At 43.5% G+C, this 22215-nt stretch overlaps 1 protein-coding gene across 3 annotated transcripts in view; it reads left to right on the plus strand.

The window, feature by feature from the left end:
- Nucleotides 1-14843, plus strand: part of REEP1 (receptor accessory protein 1) — a 107704-nt gene extending 92861 nt beyond the window's left edge. For all 3 annotated transcript variants that reach the window (XM_056554365.1, XM_056554356.1, XM_056554341.1), the window contains one exon: nucleotides 9474-14843. In XM_056554365.1, the coding sequence (XP_056410340.1) occupies nucleotides 9474-9545 (72 nt within the window). In that variant the 3' untranslated portion in view covers nucleotides 9546-14843. The remainder of the gene's footprint in view (nucleotides 1-9473) is intronic.
- Nucleotides 14844-22215: the final 7372 nt, after the last annotated feature.

Raw genomic sequence — 22215 nt, forward strand, 5'->3', positions numbered from 1 at the left:
TCCGAAAAGGATGGTCCGCTCCTTGCCATACAGTCAGTTTTTAAGAGTCAAAAGAATAGTGGATGACCCAACACAGCTTGAACAAAGATTAGGTGACATGGAAGATAAGTTCATGTCTAGAGGGTACCCTAAAAAACTTATTAGGGAACAACAAGAGAAAGCTAGAGGATTAAATAGGTCCACACTACTACAGACAACACCCAGGATTAAACACCAAAATAGGATACCCTTCATCTCCACCTATAATGGATATAGCAAAGAGGTGGCACAGATTATCCATAAACATTGGTCAGTGATATCACACTCGTACACAAATGTACCAGAACTTCAGACTCCTCCTTTGCTCTCATATAGACGATCAGTCAGTTTGAGAGACAAGGTTGTGAAATCAGATATCTTTCCAGTCAAACAGGATTTGGCCACACAACTGAGACCTGGATGTTATCCCTGTCTCAGTTGTGAAAACTGTAGTCTGATGATCAAGGGTGATTGTTTCACCCATCCTCAAACTAAACATAAATACAACATTAGGCATCATGTTACATGTAAGACAGATTATGTGATTTATGTGATCATTTGCCCTTGCAATTTAATCTATGTAGGGGAAACCAGCAATTCGTGCAAAACTAGACTCAACAATCACAAATCTTCCATCAGGACTAAAAAAACGGAATTACCCATCCCAAGACACTTCCTAGACGTTGGTCACAATGTGAATCAACTTAGATTCACTATTATTGAACATGTCCCCATGCCTAAAAGAGGAGGGAATAGACAGAGAATTCTTAAGCAAAAAGAGGTGATGTGGATTGACAAATTAAATTCACTACATCCAAACGGCCTCAATATAGATTTTCCTGTTCGTGCCTTTAATTAGGAATTTCTACGTCTCCGTGATTCTTTAGGAACTTTGAAATTGCAGAGCCAGCGATGTTCCCCTATTTTTATAGGTTCTGTTAGCTACTCCGTAGTAATGGTGCTGTAACTTTTTTTACGATTTCTTTATATTTGTCACTTACACTATGCCTCTCTATGTTTCTAGATACTCACCATCTGGGTCCGGAGATGAGCTGGCGTTACACCTGTGACCATCACAAGGATTCTGCTGAAATATATAGGGTAATTTAGGATGTCAAACATCCCACATCATTGTGTGATTGCAGCTTTATGGGATCTTGGACATAGTATTGGGGATGACCTAGTTTAGAAAAAGGGCTTGAGATATTTATTTTATTGCATTGTATTAGGGAGCGCATTATGGGGGTTATGCATATCCCAGTGAGCAGCTCTGCCGAAGTATATATGGAACCATACAGTGAAGGAGTCCTAGTTGTGGGACCAGAACACAAAGATAGTTCCTTGAGAACAGGCTTTGGACCTGATATGTAATCGGTCAGAATAGGCTGCCGACACCACTGGTTTCTGTCCATAGGACAGACCCCTTCAAAATGAGCCATGGCCGCAAACCATATACAATGTAGGGTGTTATACCTTATGAGCTGAATATATGACACAATTATTTAAAATGGTTCTTGCCCTTATTTATAGGTTAGTATGGTCATCTTCAGTACTTTACCTTGCCCTTAAAACTTGCCAATACTCAACATGGCGCCCGTACTATAATTGTTGATGTGCGCGTGCGCACAGAATACTGACACATGCACTGTGGAGATTTGGACATCTTACCCGGCAACTGGTGACGACTTCCGGCGACGACCGGAAGTAACGAAACGGCACCTGCGCACTGACTTTGTGTACAAACACACTGTTCTCAACGGAAGTTGACCCTGATTGGACATCTATGCTGCTGTCAACAGGTGAACGCCGCCTCTTGAACCGGACCTCAGATGAATTTATTAATATTTATATGCACGGTACACTATTGAACCACTGTATTATATGAACAATATGTAAGCACTATATATGACTGTATACCGCTGTATTTATAACACATGTATATGAGACCGATGATGGTCTATTGGAGTACTTTTCTAGTTTGTTTTGATTTTGGTTTGGGCACACCCCCCTCATTTGTGTATCTAATTGGAGGGCCTATATATACACATGCTTGTATAATGTTTGATATGCTTGAGAAAGGCTCTATTGTCGAGCCGAAACGTAGCTTTTCTGCACAGATGTGTGAATAAACCCACGCTTTCACGGGTAAACTGGTGTGCCGCTTCTACTTGATTCTACATATATATATATATATATATATATATATATATATATATATATATATATATATATATCTCTCAACTGGCTCCAGAAAGGTAAACAGATTTGTAAATGACTTCTATTAAAAAATCTTAATCCTTTCAGTACTTATGAGCTTCTGCAGTTAAGGTTGTTCTTTTCTGTCTAAGTTCTCTCTGATGACACTCGGGAACCGCCCAGTTTAGAAGCAAATCCCCGTAGCAAACCTCTTCTAAACTGGGCGGTTCCCGAGACAGGTGTCATCAGAGAGCACTTAGACAGAAAAGAACAACCTTAACTTCAGAAGCTCAGAAGTACTGAAAGGATTAAGATTGCTTTAATAGAAGTAATTTACAAATCTGTTTAACTTTCTGGAGCCAGTTGATATATCAAAAAAAAAAATTCCTGGATAACCCCTTTAACTCTTGAGTCATCTAGGTATTAGGTGTTGCTAATATATTATACTAAGGAAATTCTGAAGGCTTACCATCTATCTATACTGAACAAGTGCACATCCTATAAGAAATAGCCCCAAATGGGATGGTCTTCTGGTGGATCTATAGGGCCCATTATAGTATCAGACCTGAGTCTACTAGGCCCCCAAAGTGGAGAAGGCTCCAGGCCATTTGCTTGATTTGATTGCTATTTTTCCACCCTGTACAATGATGCACAGACTCTTTTTTAATAGTTATTCCACCAGAATTTATCTCTAAATGATTATATTAACTTCATAAGAAAACAGTAGTTTCTGTGTGGTCTGACGGACACTTAGTAAGGAAAAAGAGTGGGAAAGAGTAGAAATTTCCAAAATAAATGAGTCCATCACAAGGCAGGGAGGAGGTGACATCTAGTGTAAAATAGCTGAATGTTTCAATGACCAATCCATTATTGTTAGGCTGCGTTCACACGGCCGTCTAGACCCATCTCGTTCTTCTCCCATCAAAAATAAAAACAGACTTTAAAAAAAAACGGACAATAACGGATGCAAACGGATGCTATGTTTCGATCCGATATTATTCAGTTAATTATCCCCCAAAATTTTTTTTTTGTTCTGAGCGTGCTCAGAAGTAAAAACGGATCAAAAAAGGGATTGAAAAAACGGATGCAAATGGATGACATTAAAGGCTCATCCGTTTTCCATAGACTTCAATGTTAAATTTACTGTATCCGTTTTTTCTTCAGTTTTTTTGACGGAAGAAAAAATACTGCATGTGCCGTTTTTTCTGCTGTCAAAAAAAAAAAACGAAAATGAGTGCGGACGGGTACAAACGGATGTAAACGGAATGTAAAAAAATCCCATTGACATGAATGTTTTTTTTTTTTTAAACAGTTTTTAATCAGTTTACAGCCTGCAAGAACGGAACCGAAACGGGGATAACAAAACGGGGACAGACGGCCATGTGAATGCACCCTAAGGCTAGATTCAGACTACGGAATTTCCATGAGGAATTGCAGGCGGAAATTCTGCTTGCTAAAATGTATAGTGCAGTAAATGGGTTTCCGTTCCCAAATTCACACTCCGGAATTTGTGAAGCGGAATTTGTGAATGGAAAATCCGCTTGGAAATTTCCGCCTGAAGAATGGGGTTGCTCTTTCTTCAGGTGGAAATCCGCGCGGAACACATTGCAGTCTGTTGGAGACTGCAGTGGCCGCACTCGGAATCTCCGGGCGGAAATTTTCTGCCCAGAGATTCCGTAGTCTGAACCTAGCCTAAGAGGCAAAAAGGATTCACCCAGCTGATAGAATAATCATAGGATGGTCAACAATCAGACTGCCTAATGCACTTAGCAATATAAACATCACACTAATAATAATAACTAACTCAACCAAATATATTGAAAGAATACATTTTAAGGGTAGGGACCCATGTGCCGTATTTTGCTGCATATTTGCTGCCACATATTTTCTACCCACTGAAGTCAATGGGTAGCAAAATACGCAGCTGATTTTGCTACCTATTGACTTCAATGAGTTGGAAAATACGCAGCAGCAAATATGCAGCAAAATAAGGCATGTGTGACCTTACACTAAAGAGATCCTATCACGTTGAACAGTCGGATCTACCAGTGCCATGTTGTAGGGCATGAGATGCTGAGCAAATAGATACATATGGAAGGTGCCAAGTGCTTTTTTTAATCAAATAGTGTGGCAGAAGTAAGCTAATTGCAGGGGTTCACATACTTTTGGTTGCATTAAAGGGGTACTCCGCCCCTGGCATCTTATCCCCTATCCAAAGGATAGGGGATAAGATGTCAGATCGCCGCGGTCCCGCTGCTGGAGACCCCTGGCATCCGCGCTGCGGCCAGGCGCTATCATTACTGCACAGAGCGAGTTCGCTCTGTGCGTAATGACGGGCGATACAGGGGCCGGAGCAGCGTAACGTCATGGCTCCGCCCCTCATGACATTACGGCCCGTCCCCTTAATGCAAGTCTATGGCAGGGGGCGTGACGACCGCCACGCCCCCTCCCATAGACTTGTATTGACGGGGGCGGGCCGTGACATCACGAGGGGCGGAGCCATGACGTAACGATTCTCCGGCCCCTGTATTGCCCGTCATTACGTGCAGAGCGATCTCGCTCTGCGCAGTAATGAGAGCGCGGTGCCGCAGTGGTGATCCTCGGGGACCCCAGCGATCTGACATCTTATCCCCTATCCTTTGGATAGGGGATAAGATGTCTAGGGGCGGAATACCCCTTTAAAGGGGTACTCCGCTGCTCAGCGTTTGGAACAAACTGTTCCGAATGCTGGAGCCGGCGCCGGGAGCCCCCTCATGCCGTCACGTCCCGCCCCCCTCAATGCAAGTCTATGCATTGAGGGGGTGGGACGTGATGTCATGAGGGGCGGGGCTATGACATCACAAGCTCCCGGCTCCAGCGTTCGGAAGTTTGTTCCAAACACTGAGCAGCGGAGTACCCCTTTAGCAATTTGGGTTGTAAACATTATTTGTAAAAGCTGTACACTGAAATAGAAGCAGCTTTGTTTGGGGACTGGGATTTGAGGATGTAGCGGTATTTTATATTCACAAACATATCTTGCTTCTTCACAAACCTCTCAGGGATTCATAGATTTTTTCCTGGGAATTGGTGTGCGAAGTCTGTTGCCATGTAACACTGTAAAGCCTTCATCCCGGCAACACAGCAGATTCATAATCCTCTCCCAGCCACTTGATATGTTCCAAAGTCTAGAGGACATCAATTCGCTTTTATTCAAGTGGAAATAAGCACTAACAATGATATTATCCCTGGCAACAAGGGGAAGGTTTGGCTACAATGTACAGTGGTCCCTCAAGTTACAATATTAATCGGTTCCAGGACGACCATTGTATGTTGAAACCATTGTATGCTGAGACCATAACTCTGTGGAAACCTGGTAATTGGTTCTGAAGCCACCAAAATGTCATCCACAAATAGGAAAAAGTGAGGATTAAAGAAAAGTAAGTAGATAACTAATACAGATAAAGCAAATCCTTACATATAAAAGTAATAAAGATCTGCTGGGAGCGGTAATCACGGTCTATGTAGAGGACAGGAGCTTCTTCAGGGTCCTGTACAGTACATGCAATGTCCTAAAAAAAAGTAACATGGAGCCGCCCTCACCTGGTGTCCAAAATGAGCAGGTAACCCTGGCACAGGTAAATAGTACAGAACATGTAATACCTCTCTGTACTGTAGGGGGCGCTACCAGACACCAGTCAGTGCATACACTTCAGTAATACAGGTGTTTTACCAGTGATATGTCCATTCTGATTGGTCCGATCTTCCGGCCATTGACACATTTCACAGATCTGGACTGTCTGTAGCATTGTATGTTGAGTCTGGTTATAAGTTACAATGGTCCAGAAAAGACCATTGGATGTTGAAACTATTGTATGTTGAGGCCATTGTAGGTTGAGGGATCACTGTATATACATCCAATAGAAAAGGCAAATCTGTCTCAATATTCTGCACAATTTGTATCCAGACCTGCTCTTTGTACTGTAATTGAATAGAAGAATTTTCTACCATTGTCGGACATTTTGGAACCTATGGGCACGTGTCTTTGGTCACCCGGTCACCAGACATGGATTCAGGCATTTAAAGCGCAACTCCGATGTTGGTCCGCTGGCAGAATTCCATGTCTCCCAGCAACTTTGTAGCCCAAGACTAAAGTGATCAGGATACGTATTTGCCCGATCTCTTTAGTCTCAAGTCACAAAGTTATCAGGGATTTAAACACATACCCTGCCGCTGGTCCGGAGTTGCGCTTTTAAATATGCCCCCTGTTATTTCTTTACTCTTCCCCTTCATATGTTATTTTTATAGTCATGCCTTATGTTGCTTCTTAAAGCAATTGTCTAACAAAGACAAGCCCTTTATAGAAGATTACTCACTACAGATTTAATCTATGTCAAGCAATATAAACAAATTGTAACACTCACATTTCTGAAGATAGGAACACTGGTGGATGTGGATTTGCTGGACCTGTGTGGCAGATGACTCGGACCGTACCAGGGAGTGGAGTCTAAGATGCCACTGGTTTTCACCAGAGCCCGCCGCAAAGCGGGATGGACTTCCCGGGCAGGCGGCACCCAGGTCGCTACCCCTGGCACGGCTCGACCACAAAGGGGGCACAGAAGGGATAAGGCAGCTCGTAGTCAGGATAGCAGAAGGTCAGGGCAGGCGGCACAGAAGCGTTGTCAGGTATGTAGCAATAGGTCAGTAGGCAGACGGCAAAGGAGAAGGTCACAGAGTAAGGGTAAGATACACGGCAAGGCAATAACAGCTATGCTTTCTCTCAGGCTCAAGGTAACAAAGATCCGGCAGGGAAGTGAGTAGGGTCGAGGAATTTATCAATAAGCCACAGGTGAATTACACTAATGAGTGCACTGGCCCTTTAAATCTTATAGCTCTGGCGCATGCGCACCCTAGGGGACAGGGCACGCGCCCCGGAGCAGAGAGGCGGGGGGCAGGAGAAGCACCAGGTGAGTGACGGACTGGGGCTCGCATGCGGACACGTCACGCAATGCGAGTCCCAGCCCCGCCGGCAGTAGCAGGTAACGGGACCACGCGCTCACGGCCGGCGTATAACGTAACACAAATGGCTAACCATGTAATGTATGGACACTCCAGGTCCAGTAGAATAGCAGATGTTTTGGCCCACGAGGCTTGGAGAGCCTATGACAACATGAATAAACAATCTCTGTACATGACAAGCTAAAGGTAGGTTACACTGGGGGCCCATTTATGATTCTTTCGCCCAATGGCCACATACACCTGGAGTTGGCCCTGCTTACAATGTCATTTATAGGTGGGAAGCATGTATATGAATTTACATCTGCACCTTTTGTTCTCCTATATGATGGGGGTCTCAACACTAACACCCCGACCAATCTAAATGTTTACATGACATTATGCCAACAAAATACAGAGAGAACCCGAGCACGAGTGCTAAAAATTGTGTGCAGAGGCATACATGAGAAGGGGGTAGTTATAGGTATAGTTTGGGGTTTTCTTACATTGTTCTTATAAACAACGAATATGAAATGTAGTCTCCTTGTAATTTTTCTTTATTACTGCTTTCACTTGTTTTTACTATATACTGTGTACAATAAAAATTGTAAAGTGGAATCATCAGCAAGCAGCCTGACTGCTTAAAGGGGTTATCCAGGAAAACACTTTTTTTATATATATATCAACTGGCTCCAGAAAGTTAAACAGATTTGTAAATTACTTCTATTAAAAAATCTTAATCCTTTCAGTACTTATGAGCTGCTGAAATTGAGCTGTTTTTTTTCTGTCTAAGTGCTCTCTGATGACACGTGTCTCGGGAACCTCCCAGTTTAGATGCAAATCCCCATAGCAAACCTCTTCTACTCTGCTCTCTGCTGACATCTCTGCTTGTCTCGGGAACTGCACACTGTTGCCAGACAGAAAACAACAACTCAACTTAATCCTTTTAATTATTGAAAGGATTAAGATTTTTTAATAGAAGTAATTTACAAATCTGTTTAACTTTCTGGAGCCAGTTGATATATAAAAAAAAGTTTTTCCATGGAATACCCCTTTAATCTGTATTTCAATTCTGGTATTTGTAGATTCAGACAACCTATTGTTCAGCTCAGTATCCACTGAACATACAAATAATGGTTGTCCCAGGAGGATGGTTCCCATCTTTATGCCATATAAAAGAATACAGTCATGATTTTATACATATATATATATATATATATATATATATATATATATATATACAGTGGTCCCTCAACATACGATGGTAATCCGTTCCAAACGGACCATCGTTTGTTGAAACCATCGCATGTTGAGGGATCCGTGCAATGTAAAGTATAGGACAGTGGTCTACAACCTGCGGACCTCCAGATGTTGCAAAACTACAACACCCAGCATGCCCGGACAGCCAACGGCTGTCCGGGCATGCTGGGTGTTGTAGTTTTGCAACATCTGGAGGTCCGCAGGTTGAAGACCACTGTTAGAGGAAGTTGTACTCACCTGTCCCCGCCGCTCCGGACCATCACCGCTCGTCACCGCTGTCACCGTCCATCACTGTCGCCGCATCCTCAAGGTGTCCCCGACGCTCCGGCAAGGCCTCTGCTTCCCCGGCATCTGCGCGCTCCGTTGCCGCCATCACGTCGCTACGCACGCCGCTCCTATTGGATGACGGGACGGCGTGCGCAGCGACGTGATGACGACGATGGAGAGCGCCGTCGATGCAGGGGATCCCGAAGAGGACGCGCCGGAGCCCCGAGGACAGGTGAGTGATCGTCAGCGGACCACACGGGGCACCGTAAACGGCTATCCGGCAGCAGCTGAAGCAGTCTGCGCTGCCGGATAGCCGCTTATGCGATGGCCCTGACATACAAAAGCATCGTATGTTGAAATTATCATATGTTGGGGCCATCGTAGGTCAGGGGGTCAGAGAGAGAGAGAGACACTAGACAGATAGCTAGTTAGATATTGATATGTATTAGATAGATAGATAGATATGAGATAGATAGATATGAGATAGATAGATAGATAGATAGATAGATAGATATGAGATAGATAGATATGAGATAGATAGATATGAGAAAGATAGATATGAGAAAGATAGATAGATAGATAGATAGATATGAGATAGATAGATAGATAGATAGGTAGATATGAGATAGATAGATAGATATGAGATAGATAGATATGAAATGGATAGATAGCTAGATAGATGCATAGTAGATAGATATTATATACATTTTGAATATTTATTGTTATATTAGTAACTCCCTTATCTTCTTCTTGTTCTTCAGCCTCCGCCCAGAGTCCATAAGCCTCGATTCAGGAAGAAAAGTACTTCTGCCTCTAACACGGAAACTGCATGAATGCAGCCAACATCAAGAACCACAGAATGTCTCTTTACTGCCTTAAAAGAGCAATTCATACCACGTGACAAGGTGGCACTAAAGTCCCGAAAACAAATAAAAACAAAATAAAATAAAATCAGCTGTGACTTTTCCCAGAATTCTTCACTTCCCTCATTATATATCTGTCAGTGTTCAGCTTTCAGTACGCAGCTGCCTTGAATCTGCTCCAAGAACACATAAAGACATTACGATTGACTGCGAGTCCTGCTTGCAGTCCCCTAAGCCTGTGGAAGCCGCCATAGTCCTGAGTAGTAACAGTGACCATCCACTTCCATATCCTCACCTGACGACCATCTTAAGTATTGGTTCACGAATGACATTGAATAGCCATGTGTGTTGGAAATTTAATTTCTCTCTGTACCTGCTACATGTTTTTCTTTTCTGTTTGTATAAATTATGATTGTCTTTCTATGTTTCTGCTTCAACTGTGATCTTTAGGCAATACCGGCTATATTTACCCTACTGGACTAGCCAAAACGAATACACATATGGGATGAACAGCTGTCAACGCATTCCTTATAGTAGTAAGTTATCCTACTGTGTAAGTATGGAAAAGGAGATCTGCTTTTAGTTCCCAGAAACATCTCCACTCTTGTTCACTGGCGGTGACTAGTATTGCAGCTCTTCCACATTAAAGGGATTATCCAAGAATAAATAAAAAAAACAGAGGTAATTTCTTTCCAAAACAGCATCACACCTGTCCTCAAGTTGCGTGTGGTATTACAACTTGGCTCTATTTACTTTAATGGAACAGAGATGCAATACCACACACAACCTAGAGAAAAGTGTGGTGCTGCTTTTTGAAGAAATAAGCTCTGTTTATGATATTCCTGAATAACTTCTTTTAAAGAATTAGTAGCACTACCAGTCACAGCCCAAGAGTGGTGTGGTTTTTGTTTTTAGGAAAAGGGATCAGTGATCTGTCCACTTTTCTGAACCTTTTACCTAGGCCGGCGGTCGCACAAAAACAATCGCTAATCTCTGTGATCGGCGCTCGTCTACAGAGCCTTTACAAGCATTGATCAATTGTGCCGTCTATTAAATTCATCACTCTTGGCAGCACATTACCTGTTTACACCGGGTGATGTGCGAACAATAGCGATAATTAATATGGCCGCACAAAGATTATCTGAGTATGTTATTGGGAACGAGCGTTACTAGGGGTGCTCCTTTGCCCAATAATTGGCCCATATAAAAGGCCTATAGAGTCAAGTGTTTATCACATATAGCATATTAAACATTCTGACCCAGTGAAGTTACTGGATAGTTTGGAGGGACAAATAGGGGCAGGGGTTGAGAATATAAAGTTAATATAAGTGGTCATATAAAAGTTAATGATTTGTAAAATATATAACATTTAAAAGATGTCTTTCAATTACACAGTGATTTAGAAATGGTGTTGAAGGATCTCCCACGCAACAGACAAAGTGCTAACACATCTATTTGTTTTAAAGGAATTTTCTTGGCAAAATGCATTGCTGTCCTATCTTCTCGATAGGTTGTCAATTGCAGATTGGTGAGGTGTCACCATACACAGCGAAACAAACCAGGAAGCAAACAGCTCTGCACCTAGTGTAGTGGCCAAGCTGGGGTACTGCACCTTAGCTCCCATTGAAGTGAATGGGAGCAAAGTTGTAGTAACCCAGAACGGCCACTACACAATGTTGGGAGCTGTATTTTTCCTGCTGTGTTTTACCGTGTATGGCGGTGCCGCAGCTCTGGCAAACAGTTGATCGGCAGTAGTGTTGGCACCCCACCGATCTGATTTTGATGACTTATCCTGAGGATAGTTCATCAATAAATTCTGCCCTGAAAAAAACCCTTAGGTTATTTACATGTACAGTATTCTGTGCAGATTTGATGCGCAGGATTTGAAGCTGTGTCCAGTGATTTAGTTTACATTGAAATCTGCAGCAGAAAATCCTGCGCATCAAATCTGCGCAGAATACTGTACGTGTGAACAGACCATTAAGAAGTTAAGTTGGAGTGTCTGGGTAATAAATTCATATGTCCCAGTAACGTTTAGTGATGGTTCTGAAAGTCCTAGGACCCATGCACATTTTGGAAATTCCCAGCGGACTTCCACTTTGAAATATCATTGCTGTCAATGGGATTCCGCTGCACAGTACACACTACGGAATTTAAGTGGCATTCTGCTGCTGAAATTCATCCACCAGAAGAATGCACATGTTCATACTTTCAGCGGAATACCGAGAAAAATGCATTGCTGGCTATAGGAACCGGTAATGTCTGCGCCATCCTAGCGCCCACTGATTCAGTCGGTGCCGGCCACCCTCGAAATCTCATAAATTCCGTAGTGTTCATTGGCATAGGCTTTTGTCTAACAAGCCTTCCTTTTTAAGGGTAGGATTACACGGGAGCGCATCCGCATCACACAGAGCATATCCGGATCTCACAGAGCTATGGCAGAACGAGCTCCCTGTTGGTGCCATAGCTCTTTGAGTCAGCTGGTGACTGGCAGTGAGAAATCTGCAATCACGAGTAGACACAGAGAGCTACGGCAGCATCAGGGAGCTCGCTCTGCCATAGCACTGTGACTACCGGCAGCGCATCCACAGCATCAAATATGATGCAGATGCGCTCCCGTGTGACCCTACCCTTAGAAGATTTTTCCTAGCATGCACTGAGCCCATGTGCCACCTGTGCGCCCTTAACTCAACCTGATCACCTATTACATATAGCATTAAAGTCTAGAGGAGTCATGGAGACAGCTGAGCCTTAGTCTCCATTAGGCTTAAAGGGGTTGTGCAGTTTAGTAAACCCATAGTAAAGAAATACCTGATTTTGAAATTCAAGATGGGGGGGGGGGGTGTCTCTCTTGAAGATCTTAATCGGGAAAAAGAGTAGTTACCATCAGGACTTGTCCTGTCCTTACACAAACCTGCCGATTACCGGTGATCACTTGTGGACCCTGCAGGGAGAGACTTTATGACCTGCGTAACGGGACCCTAAGTAGGGATCAAAGGTACCGTCAGGGACCGACTAGGTGCCTAGGGTGATGTAAACCCTGGATAGATGCTCGATGTGCCCTCTCTATAACGTAGTCCTAGGTCCTGAACTATACTTATTTAGACACACCCAATTCACATGATGCCACACCCATTACACAGAAGACCACACCCCCTTTCCTCACAAAGATCAAGACTGTACTGAGTATTCTAATGGCCATAATATCCCTTGTGACAGCAATACAATGGATCTCTAATTAGGCTGCACTCACACTACATTTGCACCCTATGGCTGCCGGGTCCGACTGGGAATTTTCAAAACCGGGCGCCCCTGTATCCCAGCCAGACCTGCACAGCTTCTCATTCACTTTAATGAGCCAGCTCGTGTCAGATAGTGACTCCGGTCGGCTCATCTTTGCCCCATATCTGGTTTTGTGACCGGACCTAAAACCGTAGTATACCATGATTTTAGGTCCAGTAGAAAACCGGATACGGGGCAAAAATCTGACTCCGGTAGGCTCATTCAAATGAATGAGATGGGTGCCGGGTCCTGCTGGGATACGGGAGCTCACGGTTTTCCCATCTCCCAGCCAGATCAAAACGTAGTGTGAATGCCCCCTTACTATGTGTAAATACATGTTGTATATAATATTTATTTTATTATTATTTATGAAAAAAAAGACAAAAAGAAAAAAATTCTTCATTTTTCAAAAATCTAAAAAAAATTCTGAAGCCATCTATTCTTACTGTCACCAAAAATAAATAAATCAGAAACTACCCAAATCTGTCCATTAAGGCGGAGGCACTAGAAAAGAGGTGTGCAGCCTCTTGTGGGAGTGCAAAACCCAAGCTATGGTTGCCAGAGCATGCTGGGGGTTGTAGTTTCTACTGAGGTGGGAAATCAAAGACTGTTGTATATTAAACTGATCTTAAAATATCTAAAAATAAATGGGGGACCCATTTCACGACAAGGCTTGTTTACAGGTTAGCCATAGCAAATACAGTAGAGGATGACCATCTCGGCACCGCTTGCTATGACCATGTGTGTCTCATATAGATCGGAGTGTGTTGGGGTCTCTGAGCCGGGAGGTGCTGCTGTTAGGACAGTAGATAGTAAAACAAGCACACTCACCAGGCTTTTCCGATAGACTTGTTTATTCAGAAAACAGTAGATTCATTTCAGACTGTTCAGTACAGAGTTAACCTCTTGTGTTGTGCAGAGCAGATTAGTAGGGACGGTCCACCTGGGCTAGCAATAGCAACCGGTCAAATTCTTGCCTCAATTGTTTTCTCGGGGTACAGGGAGCTATGAGATATATTGTTTGCCGCCTCTACGTCAGTGGTCTCCAAACTGTGGCCCTCCAGGGGTTGCAAAACTACAATTCCCAGCATGCCCGGACAGTCGTTGGCCTTTTCTGTTCCATTGCATCTGTGCTTATTTTCCAAAAAACTTGTCATGGAAAAAATTGCTGAAGTCCCATTGACTAATGACAGATTCTGGAAGAAGATTGAACATGTTCAATCTTCTGCTGGAACTCAAATCTTCGTTGTAAATTCCATCGTGGAACTTGCACACAGCCAAGGAAAACTTATTGTAGTCAATGGGAGTGTGCTGCAAGACGGAATCTGTGCAGAGTTCCTTGTGGACATTCCTCTGGGATTCAGCATTAGGCCTTGTTTAGACGGCTGAATTTCCGTGCGGAATCAGTTGTTTTCAATGGGATTCTGTTGCATTATGCACGTGGTGGAATTTCCACGGCGGAAACAACTGCTGCGGAAATTTGGATTCCAGCATCCACAAAAAGAATTAACATGTCAAAATTTACGCCGTGTGAACATAGCCTTAGAAATCAGTAGTGAGAACCAGGCCTGAGCGGCTCATAGCAGCTGATTTAGTCACCACTGCCTTCATTTTTATTAGCCTTGTGGTTATATGAGAACTGCAATCTGATTGAAATAGGGGTCTACTGTGCCTCACTGTCTTATTGTCATAATACAAAAATATAATCATATAGAAAATGCATACATAATCTCAGTGTTTGACATGAGGCAACTGGCTTGAAAAAACAAAAACAATGGGGTCCTCCATCAGAATTTTGTTTAAAAAAAAATCCAATTACTGAGACGGAGAAAAGTACAATTATCTGCCCTTGAGTTCAGTGACAATTGAAATGAAGCTGGAGTGATCGAAGACTGACTGGTTGTTAGGGATTAGAGATTAGTGAATTTACAGTAAATTCGATTCGTCACAAACTTCTCGGCTCGGCAGTTGATGACTTTTCCTGCATAAATTAGTTCAGCTTTCAGGTGCTCCGGTGGGCTGGAAAAGGTGGATACAGTCCTAGGAGACTCTTTCCTAGGACTGTATCCACCTTTTCCAGCCCACCGGAGCCCCTGAAGGCTAAACTAATTTACGCAGGATAAGTCATCAACTTCCGAGCCGAGAAGTTTGTGACGAATCGAATTTACTGTAAGTTCGCTCATCTCTATTAGGGATAATTGGGGAGATTTATCAAACTGTGAGAGAAAAAGTGGAGGGATTTTTCCTCAGCGACCAATCACAGCTCAGCTTTCACTTTACCAGAGCTCGTTAGCTGAGCTGTGATTGGTTGCTGTGGAAAAATCACTCTTTTTTTTCTTTCACACAGTTTGATACATCTGGGACAATCAGCCTAACAACCCTATGTAAAGGGGTTGTAAAAGATTAGAAAAACATGGCTGCAATAAAACACACAACATGTGGTACAAAGAAAAAAAAACTACCCCTCCATGTTTTGCTCATATTGTATGTACAACTGTTAACACAAGGTCACATGAGCCCCATCCGGAACGTGTTTCATGCCGCGGATGTGGCGATGGCAGTCAGAGAGAGACCGCAGAATGAGCTCCCGCCTGCGGCTGGGTAGCTTTGCATGTTTGCTCTTAGTTGCGGATTTCTCGCTGCCGTCAGCGCATCCGCAGTGTAAAATACGCTGCGGATGCGCCCCGTGTGAACCTGCCCTTATATAGCGAGCAATATGTTTCACACTCCTGTTCATCTGGATTGGCCCCAGGAGCATATTCAGGGTTTTCACTCAGGCTGTGTTCACACTTATTACCACAACTAATAACCACCTGCATTTTTGCTGCAAATGAACCATTTTTTCAGCAAGTAAAGTGTCATTCTTACCGCAATTTCGGTCATTTGTGGTAAAACTCGGCAAAAACGCACTCGGTGCTTAGTTGTGGTACTGCTAATTAGCCACTACATGTGAACACAGCCTCAAAGTAGACACCTAATAATACTTGTAATCCATTTTTCTATGTTCTAGCACTGTCAATGGATGGAATCGATGTGTCCATCACTGGTTGGCACTATGATGACCCAGCAGTCACATCATTTACCATCTCAGCTGGCGCTTCTAGAGATCTCCGGTGAATATCAACTTATCCCCTATCCACGGCATAGGAGATTTGCGGGGTGCCCCACCGCTGGGACCCCTGCAATCTCTGGACAGGACCCGGCACTTAGTGAAGAGCGCCGCATTCATTTCTATGGGAGCGCCGGAAAAGGCCAGACTACAGCACTCGGGTATTATCGGGGCTCTCATAGAAATGAATGGAGCACATGCTGTCTACCGATAGGCAACACACGCTCCTCACTGAGAGAGCCGGGGGCCTCTTGTGGATAGGGGATAAGTTAACTTTCACCTGGGTTCTCCTTTAATAAAGTCAATCAGAGTACCCATACGTGTCTATTTCTATCACCCGTCACAGAGTGCCTCGTTCTTTTACTGTAGCGTAATCCTGTGTCACTGTGTTGTCTACTGTAATAGCCAAATACACGTGTTACTTTGGCTGAGATCCGCACCAAGTGTTTGATTCCTGACAATGACGCTGCACTGATAACACTTTAGGTTAGTTCACTGGAGTAAAATTAGGAAAAGGGTTGTTCAGAATTAGAAACACATGACTACTTTATTTCAGAAACAGCACCACTCCTGTCCGTTGGCTGTGTCTGGTATTGCGGCTCAGCTTTATTAAAGTAAATAGGGTGGAGCTGCAATACCACACACAAACTGTGGACAGGTATGGCACTGTTTTTGAAGAAAACAAAAAACAAACCCTACACCAATGTTTTTGTAACCCTGTACAACCCCTTTAACGCCTTGTATCACAATTTTAGATTTAGCTATGATCTCACAATATATATAATAAAAATCTAGATTTTTCACAGATTATAGTGCCCAGATCTATCTGGCATCTGTCAATTTCACATTTAAGGAAAAATCTAAATGCATCTTGTAATTAGTGTAATGTATCTGGCAGGCCAGAGGAACTTTCATTTCCATATGTTAATGTATATTTTGGGTGTATTATTGCATTGTATGTGCTGCATGTTCATTTTTATTTTACTTTTTTTATTTTTTTATTATTATTTTATTTTTAAAGAGCCGTACTTTAAAATAAATAAAAATGCTCAACTCATGACGTACATGTGTGGGAGTTATTATTCAAAGAATAAATCTTAAAGGGTCAATCTCATTAAAAAAAGAAATGTGCTATTGCACTCCTTATGGTAATTAAAAAATATTTCTAATATACTTGGTTTAAAAAAATGAAGTTTTCTATGTTTTATCTGTGTTTAAAAAGACTCAAGAGCACATTCCCCCCCCCCCTCTTATACACAGACTTTGGACCGAAGTCCAAACACTGAAAGTGCAGCCTGGAGTTCTGAGGGGGGGGGGGTGTCCAGCCTCATCCAATCATAGCTCCTCTCACACTTAACTGCCATATGCTGTTGGTTGGACACCCCCCCCCCCCCCCCCGCTCAGCACTCCAGGCTGCACTTCCTGTGTTTGGGCTCCGGTCCAAAGTCTGTGAATGAGATGGGGGAAAATATGCTCTTGAGCTTTTTTAAAGGGGTATTCCAGGCAAAAACATTTGATCCCCTATCCAAAGGATAGGGGATAAGATGTCTGATCGTGGGGGGCTGAGACCCCCGTGATCTCCCTGCAGCACCCGCATTATATGCGGGTGCTGAATCTCCAGTTTCAAACCCTCCAGGTTTCTGCGACTGGGGACGTGACGTCACGCCACGCCCCCTCCATTCATGTCTATGGGAGGGGGCGTGACGGCTGTCACGCCCCCTCCCATAGACATGAATGGAAGGGGAATCTCTTAGTGCTGGACCCTCATTTATTAGACAAAGTAAAGAGTGCCTACAAAATGCGCCTTTTTCTCCTGAAGACCCAGAATGTGTAATACCTAATTAGTCCAGTGGAGGTGCTGCAGTAATAATAAATTCCTCATTGCAGCGTTGCCAGGTTGGTGGCCTTTCCAATGATTTGGACTGCTTTTAGTACAGACAGTACTAGCAATATCACTAGAAGAGCCTCTACCTTGTAAAAATATATGTTTAATAAAGCCAGGTTGGTTTCTACCAAGGCACCTGAAGGGCATTGTGGATGTCAATGTATTTTAGGATAATATGGCTGTGTCTGTATCTGGACAGTGTTGCTGTCTCTGCATTGGGCATTATGGCTTTCACTTGTATTCAGGGGCTCGGTAGCTGTCATAGTATTAGGGAACAATAAGGCTGCCCCAATATTGGGAGGAGGCTTGTCTCTATTTGGGGGTATAGTGGCTGTCACTATTTGGGGGGGTATAGTGGCTGTCTCTATTTGGGGGTATAGTGGCTGTCACTGTATAAATATAAGATAATATATGTGCGATGTCACTGACAATAGTTGAATGTCCACAAGACAATGGGGGAGATTTATTAAAACCTGCCCAGAGGAAAAGTTGCTGAGTTGCCCTTAGCAACCAATCAGATCGCTGCTTTCATTTTCCAGAAGCCTTTTCAAAAATGAAAGAAGCAATGTGATTGGTTGCTATGGGCAACTGTGCAACTTTTTCCTTTGCACAGGTTTTGATAACTCTCCCCTAATGTCTTTATGGGATATTTTATTTTTAAAGAAATAATGTTCTTTATATTAGAATAAACATGTTACCTTCTCACCGTCTTCCGGTCTTATCCCAAATATACTGTGGTGGGATGTATCCAATTCTGTCTGCAATAAACCACATATGGTTCCCACCGTCTATTCCATATCATGTTGTAAATATACAGGTGACAATAGGCACATTCCTTTCTCTCTACTCAGTGGGGGGGAAATACACGTGTATTAAAGGAGAACTCCAGAATAGAAAAATTGTCCCCCATACTGCTGGCAGTAAAAAAATAAAGAGGTACCTACCTTCCTTCGCTCACCCGGTGCCTCCGGTAACCCGCTCCGGCCTCCGCCGTGATCCTCTTCCTGGTTGCCAGTGGTCGGCGAGTCAGCCAATCATCGGCCGCAGCAAAGTCCCGACTCGGCCGGCGATAGGCTGAGCGGCAGTATGATGTTTTGGGCCCCGGCAGCTGCTGCGGCCGGTGATTCAGTATGACTCGCCGACCACTGGCAACCAGGAAGAGGATCGCGGCGGAGAGCGGAGTGGGTTACCGGAGGCCCCGGGGGAGCAAAGGAAGGTATGTACCTCTTTATTTTTTTTACTGCTGGCAGTATGGTGGACAATTTTTCTATTCTGGAGTACTCCTTTAATGAGAACATTAAAATGGTCACTAGAATCCAAATGGAGATTGTGGCTATCTCTGTATCTATCTATCTTACTCTCATTTTCTATAATAAAATCTCATCCTAACTTGCATAATGTAATAACATGTTCTTTTATTAAGGGGATGTTTGCAGTACAAACAATGGTGACTGTACCTTATGCATGGAATGGCTTATAAAAGGATTTCATACTAAGGCCTCATTCACACAGCGTCATTTCCAAGCAGAATCCTGCACAAAAAAAAATTCTGCTCGGAAATTGTGTTGCAGTTGTTTCCAATGGGATTCTGCTGCTCCCTGCACTAGCAAAAATTCTGATTTCGGCCTCCAAAATTTTCCAGGCGGACATTCTGCCGTGTGAACATAGCCTTATAGTGATTGACAGTGTATTGCTTGGATGCCATCAAAGCAACTGGACAGGAAAACATAGGTGGCTTATACATTCCTAATTCCATGTCTATTCTAAAAAGCAAACAAAAAACATCTCTATCAGCTTTATGGACAATCATAAGATTGGCCACCAGGTGGTGCTCTTTCCTTTTCTTTATAAATATGATACTTTAGCCTCATTCTCCAGCTTTAACAGCAACCTCCAAATACTCCCAAGGGACTTCAATAGGCGCAGAAAGGATGAGGAGTTATAGATGTATAAGCGATATCATTTATTTGCAGAACAACGCGTTTCAACGCCAGGACGGGCGTCTTTCTCAAGTTCAAGTTGAACTTGAGAAAGATGCCCGTCCTGGCGTCGAAACGCGTTGTTCTGCAAATAAATAATATCGCTTATACATCTATAACTCCTCATCCTTTCTGCGCCTATTGAAGTCCCTTGGGAGTATTTGGAGGTTGCTGTTACCCTTACACCTTTGTGGTGGCGGGACTGGCTGCATTTTGGAAACTCTCAACAGTGTTGTGCCTGGTACACTAGCACAACTTACCGGGTAAGCGCTTCCAGTAAACTACTGTGAAATTCCACTTGCCCGGTTAATGCACTATGGAGCGCTTCTCTTTCTTTTGTAATTCTCTAGCTTTAGAAATGGTAAATAGGTTGTGATGTATGTGTCCACACTGCGGAAATATATGGATGGCTGTTTCATATTCTGAAATATGTAGTAGTAAAACATAGTAAATTTCAGCAAAAAAAAACAAAAACACCTGAATAATATATAACTGGTCAGAGAAATAAAAGCAAATGTCATTCATACCAAGCAATCCAGCGATTTATCCTCATGAAATGTTACCTTCAGCTAAGTGTTATCAGTATTGTATCAAATTACTTCCCTCCTCAATGACATTAACATAGAAGTAGTTTTTCCTGAACTCTTTAGTGCATTGTTTCTCAACCAGGGTGTCTCCAGCTGTTGCAAAACTACAAAACTAAAACTACAAGCATGCTGGGAGTTGAAGTTATGCAACAGCTGGAGGCACGCTGGTTGAAAAACACTGCCTTAGCGTATATGTTATGGGGGGACCATTTCTGCAAATTGAAGGCACTGCTTACTTTTTGTCTTGGGGGAAGAAGACTTCAAACATTCACTACAGGATTTTGGAAAAAAAATTCAATTCTCATCTGGGTGTATGCTGGCCATTACAAATGGGCACTGTCAGAATCAGAAACTTTTTTATGTGTTGTACATCTTGGCGAAACATTACTTTTCTAATATACTTCATTAAAAAATGTATTTCTTTTTTTATAGAAATCATAACTTATAAAGAAGACCGCTAAGGGTCCCTATATCATCCAGAACAAATATAATCCTGACCGACTGCAGCATCGACTTTGTCCACGCTGAAACACAGGCAGGAAGGGCAGGACTAGCACTTCTCTGTGCTCACTCCTGTCCTGTCTATCAGACTCCTGTCTGGAAACGGAGAGGAGGGAGTTATGAGGCAGCCTGCAGTGATTGGATGAAGAGACATAGCACAGCATACTCAGGGAGGAAGGGTGGGCTCTGTGCTTTCCTCAGACATGCCCCTTGCAGAGCAGTGGATGTCAGAATGAGTGAGCAGCAGAACAGAAAGATTTGTGAGTAAAATACAAGCTAGACACATATAAAAGACATGCAAAGCTTAATACAACAGTTAAAGGAGTAGTCCAGTGGTGATTCAGTGGTGAGCAACTTATCCCCTATCCTAAGGATAGGGGATAAGTTGCAGATCGCGGGGGGTCCGACCGCTGTGGCCCCCTGCGATCTCCTGTACGGAGCCCCGACAGCCCGCGGGAAGGGGGCGTGTCGACCTCCGCACGAGGCGGCGGCCGACACGCCCCCTCAATACAAGTCTATGGCAGAGCCGAAGCGCTGCCTTCGGCAATCTCCGGCTCTGCCATAGAGATGTATTGAGGGGGCGTGTCGGCCGCCGCCTCGTGCGGGGGTCGACACCCGCTATCTCGGCGGAGAGCCGGGGCCCCGTACAGAGAGATCGCAGGGGGCCCCAGCGGTCGGACCCCCCCGATCTCAAACTTATCCCCTATCCTTAGGATAGGGGATAAGTTTTTCACCACTGGACTACCCCTTTAAGCTTTGAGGGAAACTTTTTAGGAGGATTTAGGCTCCCAAGCCGCCACCAACCTAGTACAGTGATCCCTCAACTTACAATGGCCTCAACATACAATAGTTTCAACATACAATCGTCTTTTCTGGACCATTGTAACTTGAAACCAGACTCAACATACAATGCTATGGAATCTGCGAAACGTGTCAATGGCTGGAAGAACCGACCAATCAGATTGGATATTTCATTGGTAAAACCCGTGTATTCCTAAAGTGCATGCACTGACTGGTGTCTGGTAGCGCCCCCTACAGTACAGGGAGGTATTGCATGTTCTGTACTCTTTACCTGTATTACTGAAGTGTATGCACTGACTGGTGTCTGGTAGCGCCCCCTACAGTACAGGGAGGTATTACATGTTCTGTACTCTTTACCTGTATTACTGAAGTGTATGCACTGACTGGTGTCTGGTAGCGCCCCCTACAGTACAGGGAGGTATTACATGTTCTGTACTCTTTACCTGAACCAGGGTTAGCTGCTCCTTTGGACACCAAGTGAGGGCGGCTCCATTTT

This window comes from Hyla sarda, chromosome 1 (assembly GCF_029499605.1).
Source record: "Hyla sarda isolate aHylSar1 chromosome 1, aHylSar1.hap1, whole genome shotgun sequence".
Taxonomy (NCBI): Eukaryota; Metazoa; Chordata; class Amphibia; order Anura; family Hylidae; genus Hyla; species Hyla sarda.